Below are 12,202 nucleotides of genomic sequence, written 5' to 3'. Positions count from 1 at the left end.
TCTGCCCGTTCCGCAAAACCAGGCGGGCATCCAAATCTTCCCTAATTCCCGTTCCCTCCCCCGCTGGGGCAGTCGTTCCCATCCGGGGAAAAGCGAGGAACGGACCACTCCCGCATTTCGGGCTCTGGCACCCGCCTGAATCCCCGGCCTGCCTTCCCGGAGCGCGGTGCCGAAGGGGAAAGCGGGCTGCGGGGAACCGGCCGCCGGCCTCCCGAGCACCGGCAGCTTCCCACCGAGACACCCCGGTAAGGTGCAGCGTGCCTCCCGGTGACACGGTGCTGCCCGGGGAGGGCACCGGGGGACGGCTGGGCTCGCCTGGCCCTTCTTTTTTAGGGGACCGCCGGCTCCCGGGGCGCGATGCCGGCAGCCGGCTGCGGGGAGGACGGGGAGGGAACGGGGGGGGGGGGGGGGTGTCGGGGACGCGCACCCCAGAGTCACAGGTGACTTGTTCCAATTAGTAGCTGTCTAATTAAATTAGTGTCACCCGGCCCAGCCAATGGGCCGGCGGGGGCGGGGGAGGCGGCGACGAGGCATGCCCCTCCCCGGCTGCCCGAGGAGCGGGGTATAAACGGCCCGGGCCCGGCCCCGGCGCATCGCTGCGCGGCCGCGGGTCGGGGTCGGCAGTGGGCTGTGGGCAGGGGGCTGCTGGGCACCGCCGCCCGCCGGGGATGCAGCTGGGCGAGCCCCTGCTGGCTGCAGCGGGGGGAGGACCCCTGCCGGGAGCCCCCTTTTACCCTTTGGAGGGCGGCGGGCGAAGCGCTGGAGGAGGAGGAGGAAGCAGCAGCAGCACCACCACCACCCGCGGGCCGCCCCGCCCGGGCTCCCCGCCTCGCCTGGAGCTCGACAAGGCGGCCAAGAAGTTCGGGGGGGCCCCGGCCATGCTGGGCGAGGCGGAGGGGGGCGAGCAGCCCTTCGCCGCCCCCAAAGCGGACGGCCGCAAAGCCACCCCCTGCGGGGAGGAGGAGCTGCCCCCGGCCGCAGCGGCAGCAGCAGCCCGCTACTCGCTGGACAGCCTGAGCCCCGAGCGCTACTACCTGCAGTCCCCCGGGCCCCCGGGGGGCGAGCTGGGGGGGCCCTGCGCCCTTTTCCCCTACCCTCCTGGGGCGCAGCACGGCGCCGTCTACCAGCCCCCCGGCGGGCCGCCCCGGTACCCCTACGGCTCCGTGCTGTCCCCCGGCGGATTCACTGGAGCCGTGTGCTCCCCCGGGGGCCGGCCGCAGTTTGGCGGCGGAGGGGGGTACCAGTACGGGCAGGGGGCGGCCCCTGGGGGGCTCTACGGGCCCTACCCGGCGGCGGGGGGCTCCTGCGGGGGGCTCGGGGCTCTGGGGGTGCCGGCAGCCGGGCCCGGGCTGCGGGCGCAAGTCTTCCTCTGCAACCGGCCCCTGTGGCTCAAGTTCCACCGGCACCAGACGGAGATGATCATCACCAAGCAGGGCCGGTAAGAGGCCGAGGCGGGGCGGGGAGGGGGCGCGGGGGTCCCACCGGGGTGGGATGCTGTCCGGTCCCCAGCCGGCGGTGCGGTGCTTTTCCCGTCCCGCACGCAGCATGGTGTTGGTCCCCTCCGCAGGAGGATGTTCCCTTTCCTGAGCTTCAACATCACCGGGCTCAACCCCACCGCGCACTACAACGTCTTCGTGGAGGTGGTGCTGGCAGACCCCAACCACTGGCGCTTCCAGGGGGGCAAGTGGGTGACTTGCGGCAAAGCTGACAACAACATGCAAGGTAAGGGCGGCTCTCCCCGCCCGGCTTCCCACAGAGATCCCCCTGCTTCCCATCCCTTTGGCAGGGCTCCTCTCCCCTCCGGCTGCCCGTTGACGTGGGGCTTTTCCCTAGGCAACAAGGTGTACGTCCACCCCGAGTCGCCCAACACCGGGGCGCACTGGATGCGGCAGGAGATCTCCTTTGGGAAGCTGAAGCTGACGAACAACAAAGGTGCCAACAACAACAACGCGCAGGTAAATGGCGGCGGGGACACCGGGCTCTTGGGGCTTTCCAGCCTGTCGAACCGCTAGGTCAGTGTCCTTGTCATTTGTTCCCTTCTTAACGGGCTGTAAATCTGCTTTTCTAGTTGTCTTCCTAAGGAGAAGCGATGTCAGAAGTGACTACGTGAATTTCTTTGTCTTTAAGCGATATGCCTTCAGCCTAGAGTTTTTCAAAAAGTACAGCTGATAGCTCTCGACTTCCTGCACTTACAGAACTTAGCATATTAGTAACCTCGCGGAACAGAGGGCTGCCCGCTGTGAATCCTCTCCTGCTAACAGCGAAAATCTCTCCCTTCCCAAGTCAGAGGATTAAAAGGACTTTTATTGCCTGTAAGCGGTAATGTTGCTGCAGTTTGACTTAGTATTGTCTCTTCCGCGGTTCCTTTCAGATGATCGTACTGCAGTCTCTACACAAGTACCAGCCTCGGCTCCACATTGTGGAAGTGACTGAAGATGGGGTCGAAGATCTGAACGATTCTTCAAAGACTCAGACGTTTATTTTCCCTGAAACGCAGTTCATAGCAGTTACAGCATATCAAAACACTGATGTAAGCACGGGTGCATAAAACTATAGGTATAAAATTGGATGTTCTGGGTTCAGCATGTCATTTTTACCGTGTTCTGCTCTTGCTTTTTAGATTACACAACTCAAAATTGATCACAATCCTTTTGCAAAGGGCTTCAGGGACAACTATGACTCGTAAGTACATGTCTGCCTTGCAGCTGTTTCTGTCCGGGAGGCATAATTCTGCTGTCAAATACTTGTGTCTAAAGAGAAAAAGAGAAGCTCTTTAATACTTCGGTTCTTCAGAAGTAGTTATACTTCTACTAGCAGCTCTGCTGGCTCATGCACTCATTTTATGAGATGTTAAATGTCTGTCTTAGACATATGTCTATTTGAAGAGTTGATGCATTGCCTTGACTGCATTTTACAGCAGGCTGCTGGATTTTGGTTAAATACACTAGCAGGAGCTAGCTGGCTTGAAAGCTGGCAGCAGTGTATTAGCAGTATCTGTACAGGATAGGTGACTTCGAAGTGTAAGCAAGACTTGCTTAGTCATCCATTTCTGTCACGTCTCTCTGAAAAGCTGTACGTATTCAAGTCTAGCTTCTGAAAGGGCTGCGTTTCACTTAAAATTGATTGGTTGGCAGAGAACAGTGTATACTGGTAATAGCAATACTATAAACTTTATCCTGGTCTAGGAAAAGCAACCTGAACTTGTAAAAGTGATGAAAATGAACTTCCAGGTCAACTTGATTGTAGTCCTAGCTAAGAAACGACTCAGTTTCTTCTTGTTATTTTTTAATACCATATGTGGAATTGTAGGAACAACTCTCAGTATTTCTCTTTTATGTTGTAGCATGTACACAGCCTCAGAAAATGACAGATTAACTCCATCTCCCACGGATTCTCCTAGATCCCACCAGATCGTCCCTGGCGCCCGCTACAGCGTGCAACCGTTCTTCCAAGAACAGTTTGTCAACAACCTGCCCCCAGCCAGGTTTTACAACGGTGAGAGAACCGTACCTCAGACAAATGGCTTGCTCTCCCCGCAGCAGAGCGAAGAGGTGGCCAGCCCTCCTCAGCGGTGGTTTGTTACTCCTGTACAGCAGCCTAGTGCCAACAAGCTGGACATGAACTCCTACGAGACGGAGTATTCTCCTAGCACCTTGCTCCCTTATGGCATTAAATCCCTCCCTCTTCAGACATCCCATGCTCTGGGATACTACCCTGACCCAACATTTCCATCCATGGCTGGCTGGGGGAGCAGGGGCTCTTACCAGAGGAAAATGACCACAGGATTACCTTGGACCTCCAGAACAAGTCCTCCAGGCTTCTCTGAAGACCAGCTTTCCAAGGAGAAGGTGAAAGAAGAAATTGGCTCATCCTGGATAGAGACTCCACCCTCCATAAAGTCTCTAGATTCAAATGATTCTGGGGTCTACACGGGTGCTTGTAAGAGAAGACGGCTCTCCCCTAGCACTTCAAGCAATGAGAATTCCCCATCCATGAAATGTGAGGACATTAATGCTGAGGACTATAACAAAGACACTTCAAAAGGCATGGGCTACTATGCATTCTATACTAGTTCTTAAAGCATCCTTTTACTCCAGTTGGCTGTTTTATTTTCAGGGTGGCCTTTTTTTTTTTTTGCATTACAATTGCCAAAAAGACTCTTGCCTTCCACCTTAAATTGTTGTGTGCAATTCTAAAGAAGGTGCCAAAGCTTTTTGACTGTTGCAGGTAACTAAGTAGGGAAAAAACAAATTATGATACAATTTTCTCCTTTTAGAAGCCTTCTAGAAGGAGCCGCATGTGGAAGCTGGAGCCTAGATTTTTTTACAAGGTGGCTTATTTATTGGAGACACTAAAGTGTACAGTTTGGCTTGGCTCAGAGGCCTGATCAAATCTATGCACTGCTGAGCAAGGAAACAGGGTTGGATCCCAAATTTCACTGTCTTCCCTGCCTGCCCCTCTGATTAAAAAGGGGGCTAGGCTGTGGGGGGCTGCACAGATGCTACATTCTGCTTTAGAGCAAGCTGGTTTCTTCAACCCTTGTATGCAGCACAATTGGCTGAGTTGAATGCTGCTCAGCTGAGGCTTTCTTTGGCAGAAGATGGTTTAAAAAATAAGGCCTGTTTGCCAGGCAGGATTTTTTAACTCAAAGGTCTTGTTGCTAGCAATGGTGTTTTAATGACCAAATCTGACTTTTCTTTGTCCAGAACTTGCATAAGAACATGCCTCCATCCCAAAAGCCTAACCTTTACTGAGGTGGCAAAAAAAAAAATCGAAAGTGTACAGTTGTGTTTTGTCTAGGTACACTGTAGCATATTGTGGAATAATGTATAAATAGTTGACCTATAGTTGTTCAGTCAGAAGGACCTCCGGTGGTGCTTTGAAGTTCAAAAGGCATTTTTTGGTTAATCAAACTTAGCATATGGAGCATTGCAAAGACCATTAACAGATTTCTATTTGCGTGTATGTAAAGTGATTTTCAGCTGCCCTGTATCAAACTGGAAGTGATGTAACTTACCCACTTTCTTGCCTATAGTTTCAGCCATTTTAAATTCATCAACCATAGAGCACTGGCACACGAACTTCTCCCCGTGAAACTTGGTTCTGTTTTTTATGTACATAGTAGTAATTTTTAATAAATGTGGTGCTGCCAGGGATGAGTGGGGTTTGCTCTCTGCTTCTTTGCCTCTTTTGGGCATCCCAGCTGGGGGGGAGGAGGGAGCCCAAGCCTGCGGCTGCTGCATCCCTAAGGAGTGGGGACTGAGATGCCTCTAGACTTAAACATCATCTTTTTAAAGTTTTTCCTTGTTGTTCTGTTCAGATAGATGCTGCTAGTTGTATTAGGTTTTACTGTGGTTTTTTTTCCTCCCTGTAAATCTCGTACTCTGCCCCCATTCTGTTCTGTTTCCCTCCCCCAAAGCTCTGCGCTTCCCCCCACGCTTGCTCCCCAGCCCCAGGGCCCTTCTTCCCCCGGAGCTGCGGGGGGCGAGGTGTGAGCTCTGCCTCCGCCTCTTCCCGGAACGCGTTAAGAAACTCCCCCGCACCCTTATCGGGGGAGAAAGCCCCTCCTGGCACAGCCATCGGAGCCCGGCTGCCTCGGCGGCAGCACCTTTCCCGAGGAAATGCAGGCGGTAATGGGATTAAGCTGTTAGCGATGCGCGGCTGCAAACAAAACAACCCCAAGGCTCAGGCCGGGGCCCTCCCCGAAGGAGCTAAAACAGTCGGGGGGTGGGGGGCGTTTGCAGCGGTTCCCGGCCCCGGGGGAAGGCGAGCAGCCGGCTCCCAAGGAGCTTTCCATCACCCCGGGGCCGCGCTGTGCAAGCGCAGCGGAGCCCCGACAGCTCTCCCAGAGACAAGGAGGACCACGTTTGGGATGGGAGGAGACTAGCAGGAATTTGTAGGCGGCTGGGGAATGAGATCTTTTTCTGTTTATTTTCCTTTTTAATTTTTTTTCCTTTTTCCTTTTTTTTTTTTTTTAATTCCATTTAGGGGTTCCCCTCCCTGTTCTCCTGCCCCCCGTCGAAGCTCGCTGCCGGCCCCGCTCGCCCGGCGCTCCGGAGCACGATGCCGCCGCAGCACGTTATTAAAGGCTGTATATTTTTGCACTGCGCGATTTAAAAAAAAAAAAAAAAAAAAAAAAAAAAAACTTAATACTTGTGAAAAGTCCTCACACTGTTTAATAGAAACATAAGTGCCTGGCTGGCCCCAATTAACACCTTGTGATTATAATGCATTCCTAAAATGGGGTGTCAGACGCCAAATTGTGAATAAAGCTAGCTAATTAATCTTCATAGGATGACACTGATAAACAACTCTATATTTAAATAAAGATCAAGGAACCGGGTGCTTCTTATTTGTTTACATTAGCAGAAGATAAAGTTAACTACCCTCGCACTTCGCTTCGTACCGCGGCAAACAGCAGAGAGCCCCGGCCGGCCCCTGCGGCTCTCTTATCGCGGGCTGGGAGGGCGGGGGCCACCCCAAGGTGCTCGCCCCCTTCCCCTGGACACCCCCAGGAAGGGTGGGGGTGACCCCAAAGTGCTCGCCCCCTTCTCCCGGCCACCCACGGGACGGGCGCTGGGCGCTGCCGGCCCCGCTCGCACGTCTTCGCCTGGCGGCTTTCGGGCAGAAAGTGCGGCGAGGGGGGATTTAAGTGAAAGAAAAATAAAAAATAAAAGTTATTTGCACCGTGGCGGGCGATGCTGTGCAGTGAGAGGCGAGCTGTGAGTGTGCCCGATGAGGCTGCAGAAATTAAGTTATCGGTTAAGGGAAATCCGGGCTTCGTCGGGTGATGCTGGCTGGGGTCCTCTTGCTTGTCCCAGGCGGGTGCTGTGGGGTGGGGGGATGCCCTCTTCCCACTTTTCCATACCCATGGAGAGGGCGAAATGCGGTCTTAACCGTTTGAGGCCGTTCCCCGCGATTTAACCATTATCTCGGCTATTTCCCCATTCTTCGAGGGAGAGGTTCCTGGCTCTGCGTGTGCGGCGTTTGTCTCTGGTTTAATCGCATCGGCTCCCGGCGGGTGAACAGCGGCAGCGGAGAGGGGCTCATCCCAGGGCCGGCTGGGATGGAGACGGCTCCTCAGCAAGCAATTTGGTGTTTTTTTCGTTAAAACAGCCCCGCGTGTGCTCTGGCCGCCGCCACGTCGGAGTTAACCGCCCGACTTCCCAACGAAACTTCGTCCCTCGCTGCTCGCCCCGAACTTTTCCGCTGATCTTTCACACCCAGCTGGAAAAACCAAACGACCCCGAGCCCCTTCCCATCCCACGGCCTTTCCTCCCCGGCGGCAGAAAGGACTCCTTCCCCACTGCTCTGCGGGAGGAAGGAGCAGCTATTTTTTTTTTTTTTTGTGTCTTTTCGACTATTTGATCGAGGTTTTACTTTCAGTCTGAATTTCTTCCACCCAACCCCGTCCTCAACGCCGGCTTTTCATCGCCTGCTCGTTTCTTTCCACCTCCCCCTCGCTGAGGGGGCTTTCCCAGGAAGGGTTTTTTCGGCGGTCCCCCACAGCCGCCGCCGCCGCCTTCCCCTCAGGGACACCTCAGCAAGAGCCGCGCTGAGGCGACCCTGAGGGGAGGGCGGCAGGGGCGGCCGAGGGAGGCGGGGGATCTACCCTCGATGGGATCTACCCTTCTGCGGAGCCATTGCGCTTCAGAAATGCCCCATCCCGCCGGGGTGAACGGCTTAGGGTGGCGGCGAAGCCGGCGGTGGCGGCTGGGGTGGCCCCGCTCTGGGGAGAAAATGGCGCCGAGATGGCTGAGGTGAGGGCGACAGGGCCCACCCGTGCCTCCCTCGTGCCCATCCATCCTATGAAATTGGGTTTTGCCACCACCTATGCTTTTTTTTTTTTTCCTTCTTCTTTTCCTTTTCTCCCCCCTCTCTACTTTCCAGCATTTCCCCTCTTTACTTTTCTCTCGTAATGTACAACCAATTCTGTCCCCCTCCCCACACAAAGTATCCATAGCTCACTCCCCACCTTCCACAACATCCGTAGCCCTCTTCATAATAATGATATGGCTAATATAAACATTAATCTAATCCTTATTGGAAGGATTTTAGTTCTTGATGCATATCACAAATATGTAACCAGAGGAGAATGACATTAGGCTGAAAGTGCGGAGTGCAAAATATGATTTGAATAAAATGATAGGGTGGTATCTAATATTTCCTTTAGGGAGTACTATACTCTGAGCTGTCACAACCGATTGTGTAAATAGACAAGACTGAGGGATGTGATCCTAATCATATTGATGAAACATTCATCTGAAAGACCGAATGCAACCAGAAGGGACTCACTAGAATACAATTAAATCCTAATCTAGGGAGGAAGAATCCTCTGCAGACTTTCCTCTAACCCACCACCTTCTCTTGCCTTTTCATTTTGGAATCAAATAGAAGATGGGATAGAGAGAGCAAATAAAGGAGATAGTGCTAGGCCATTTGCCTGCCTGAACGACTGAGCTAATGCAGGGAGTGCTGAATGGTGAGGAAGTAAATCAGCAGACCCAGCCCCGCGTATAAGAGTAGATAAAGGCCTAACTTTACTCACATGGGTAACTACCTACCTGCAAAGGGTTTCCACATGTGAGTGGTGTTAATTTGGTGCAGGAGGCCTGTGTGTTAGGATGAAAAGTCCTTCTCTGATCGCACATTCGGTCCCAGGCTTCTGAGTAAAACTGTCTGCTGTAAACCATTTAGTTTCTATCTGCAGCAGGGAAATGATTTCTTACTGGTAATATTTAGTAGTAAAGGGGTTGTTTTCCCACCTCTACTATTTGGTTCCTGTCAGGCCCTCCTTGCCATGGTCTCAAACTGCCTTCCAGGGCTGGGTAGTGCACAGGGTGAAATGGTCTCTGTGTTTCTGTGTTCCTGACATATAGCAATATCCCCTCAGACCACGGTGGAGATGGATTAACTACTGCTGTATGGGGAACAATGTATTTTGTCCCTTGTTTCTCAAAAAAAAAAAAAAAAAAGGAAATACTCTGAGAAGGTGGTTGAGAAGAAGTTTCTTCTTATGGTACCTATAACAGTATGAAAGCCAGGCTGACTGCTTTTTGTCACTTCTTGCTTTTGGGGAAGGTGTTGAACAGGTGCATTTTCCTAATGCATACCACATTTTGGCTTATACCACTAAAATGAATTCAAACTAAAAATGTCTGAATTCATGTAGTGATGTTTAAAGCTGGAGAAGCAGTCTGTCTTCCTCCTACCACCGTGTAAGTCAGACTTCTTTTGAGTTTTTAAGACCTGAATCTGTTCTGGTGTTTTTAGAGATTTTTCAAAGTCATATGCTCTTTTATCAGCAAGACGAGGCAAAAAGTGAGGTGAGTTCTTTCAGCCTGGAGTATTCTTCATGCAAGGACATTGTTCAGTTCTCTTTTAGCAGGGCATGATATCTGCAAATGAGGGAAGGATGCATCTAGGGGGTAGGAAGTCAAGTAACAAATATGTAGTAGGAGCTCTGAACTTGCATTGTAAATCCATATTCTCTTCTTCTGAGGTATGAACTCAGCAGTTTTAGAGCTTACATGAAGTCTCTGTGGGAGGTAGGCACCACTAAAGTGGTTGTAATGTAAAGAAGTATCATTTTAGCAGGTTTGGGAATGAGACTTCATGTTAGGGTTCCTCTACATTTTGACTGTATGTACTGGGTACAAAGAAGCAAGTTCAGTTACGGTTGGTTCTAGTTTTCTTACAGCAGTGTAAGGCTTTTGCAGTGTACGTAGGGCATTAATTGTTAAACTCCATGGAATGGTTATGATCACGTTTGTCTGTAGAGTAATACAGTCTTTGTAAAATGCTTGACATAAATGCAAATTTCCTTTGAGGAGGAAAACCGTCTTTATTTTTAACCTTGACTATTAGTTTGAGTGATCAGGAAAGACAAGTATACTTAGCTGTCTGATTTTAGGGTCTTAAGTTTTCTTGTTTGCTAAATAGGTAGCTATACTCTGGCTGTTCTCCTGGGGAGAGGAATTCTTGAGAAACTAACTGGTTTGTAATGTGTTGGCACTTGCTTTTTCTTAGTGATAAGTTCCGAACAGCAGAAATGTTATTATTTCAAACACTCTCCTTTCTTTATACTTTTAAATCTTCTGATTACTTCCTACACCAAGTAAGAATATGAGAAAATGATATTCGTGTCACAGTGAAGTTATAGTTTAGGCAAGGAGAGCTCTTAAACTGATTCTTCAGAGGAACTGTCAACACAAGAATTTTAGCATAAATGTTGGAAAAAAAAACCAACTGTTTTTCATACTTGCCTCTTCACAGTGGCAGGTATGTTTGTTTGTTTGTGATTTATGTGATTATTGTTCAGCAAGAGATTTATTTTTGTTAACCATTCTCTTGCTACTTCTTTCAGTGAAGGCAGGATTCTGCTCTGCTGCCTTTAAAATGCAACTCCTTTTTAGGATCATTTGAGAGAAAAGATTAGGTAAATTCCTTGGTGGGGAGGGTGGTGGTGGTGTGGGTCTTTAATTCAGGAGAAAAATGTGGCAGAATCTACGGTTTTGCTCACAGAAAGAGCAACATTTCTGAAGTTTGTGCTAGCAGTGATCTGAATAGCAGATATATCTTCATTATAAAGCTCAGTTTGAAACCTCCAATATATTTCTCTTAAATTATATGTCCATAATACACCTCTGAAGTTGCATGCTGTCAGAATGGGCCAGTGAGTAAGGGTGGTGGCTTGGAAGTGAAAAACGTGGTTATTTTTCAGACAGATCAACTCCCTAATTGGGTTCACTGTGCACCAGCAGAATTGCTTGTGCTGGCACTGAGCACAAAGATGAAACAGAGTAGAAAGTAAGAAAGAAAAGCAAACATTCTTATTCCTGTTAGGGATGCTGGTGACTTCTTTCACCTGTTTAAGCAGCAATACTTGGGATATTTTTCTCTCTCCCTTTCTTTCTTTTTTCCTTTTACAATAACAGGTCATGGCAACTAATACCTCAATAGTGAAGTCCATATTCAGAGAGGTGACCAGAATAGCTGCCAGTCTTCAAGAGCTTTTAAGGAGCTTGGTATAAGTTCCCTGACTGGAAAGCCAGTCCCCCTGGAGAGGGCCCTCTGATCCAGTGGAGATGCCACAGTGGTATCATCACAGCATTTAAGTAGGTGTGGGATTACAGTGAAGCATGAGTTTACAGCACCTCTCCTACCCCACAATAGCTGTCTGTGTACATGCTTTTACTCCACAGTTTACTACATAGTGCACTTGCTTCTCTTTCATCAGCAGGCCAGTCTGTCTGTTATTACTGAATGGAGAGAGCAAGCACTGGCTCACCAAAGAGAGGATGAGCTGTGAATCCACACTCTTCTCTTGCTTTTCTTACGTATTTACACCTTCAAACACCGTGATGAGGATAACAGTACAAGTATTTCAGACAGACCTGGAAATACATTGCTATTTCTACCAAGGGACAGTTGGGTCTAGTGCTTTCCTGATATCAGTCATAGGAAGAGAAAGACATTCCCATAGGTATTAGAAAGCACACGCTGTTTTTTGCTATGCTACAAAAGGCAGTAAGCAACCCACAGTATAATGAAATGTGTATAATAGTCTGAATGCAGTTTTAAGCTCAGAAGAAGCATAATTATGATATGGGTACTGTTTTGTGTTTCTGACATACCCATAGAGAATCCTTAGGGAAATGCAACCCCCTGGAAATGGTCTGAAATATTGGGAGTTTCAGGGTAGTGTCTTTGATCAGTAGCTGCAGGAGGGATGCTCTGTTAAAAGCTGCTTTCTGTTTCATATTTGGAGTGACTCCCGAGCAATAAGGAGTGTATTTGACTCTAGGACACAATAGCACACAAAAAATGAACAAGCAAAAAGTATTGGGGTATTTCACCAGAAAGTTTAAACAAATAAACAAACCTCTCAATCAAAGATGGATTGCTCTTAACTGTGGGGTGACGACTGATTTCTACTAGACTGAATTGTGTAGTTTTTTTGTTTTTCCTTTTTGTTTGATAAGTGGCTAAAGTAGTGGGCCGTGTGTCCCTTCTGAGTTTTACTCTGTCTCTTTAGGAGAATACTAGATAAGAGACGGTGACCTTCTGGTGTTTACCAATCTGCCCGAAGAATGGAGATTAAAAATAAAAGAAAACAACCTGGATTCATTACCTCAGTGAAGTATTCTCCAAGCTAGGAGTCGCAGGGAGAGCTAAAGCAGCAACAAAAATGGCAACTTAC

General features: G+C 49.8%; 1 protein-coding gene across 1 annotated transcript; it reads left to right on the top strand.

The window, feature by feature from the left end:
* Positions 1–582: 582 nt before the first annotated feature.
* Positions 583–5,156, top strand: EOMES (eomesodermin). The gene is made up of 6 exons (XM_013172036.3): positions 583–1,438; positions 1,568–1,722; positions 1,834–1,955; positions 2,372–2,530; positions 2,621–2,682; positions 3,344–5,156. Exons 1-6 carry the CDS (start codon positions 669–671, stop codon positions 4,077–4,079), a joined length of 2,004 nt encoding a protein of 667 aa, XP_013027490.3. The 5' UTR covers positions 583–668; the 3' UTR covers positions 4,080–5,156.
* The last annotated feature ends 7,046 nt before the right edge of the window (positions 5,157–12,202 follow it).

This window comes from Anser cygnoides, chromosome 2 (genome assembly GCF_040182565.1).
Source record: "Anser cygnoides isolate HZ-2024a breed goose chromosome 2, Taihu_goose_T2T_genome, whole genome shotgun sequence".
Classification (NCBI taxonomy): domain Eukaryota; kingdom Metazoa; phylum Chordata; class Aves; order Anseriformes; family Anatidae; genus Anser; species Anser cygnoides.
The sequence above is the reverse complement of the archived record's forward strand: the minus strand, read 5'-3'. Positions and strand labels throughout refer to the sequence as shown.

Bases quoted from the DNA above. Each gene is read 5' to 3' on its own strand.
- EOMES (XM_013172036.3), top strand. From the start codon at position 669: ATGCAGCTGGGCGAGCCCCTGCTGGCTGCAGCGGGGGGAGGACCCCTG. The intron at 1,723-1,833 runs GTAAGGGCGGCT...GCTTTTCCCTAG, and splicing joins AGCTGACAACAACATGCAAG to GCAACAAGGTGTACGTCCAC. The intron at 2,531-2,620 runs GTAAGCACGGGT...CTTGCTTTTTAG, and splicing joins CAGCATATCAAAACACTGAT to ATTACACAACTCAAAATTGA.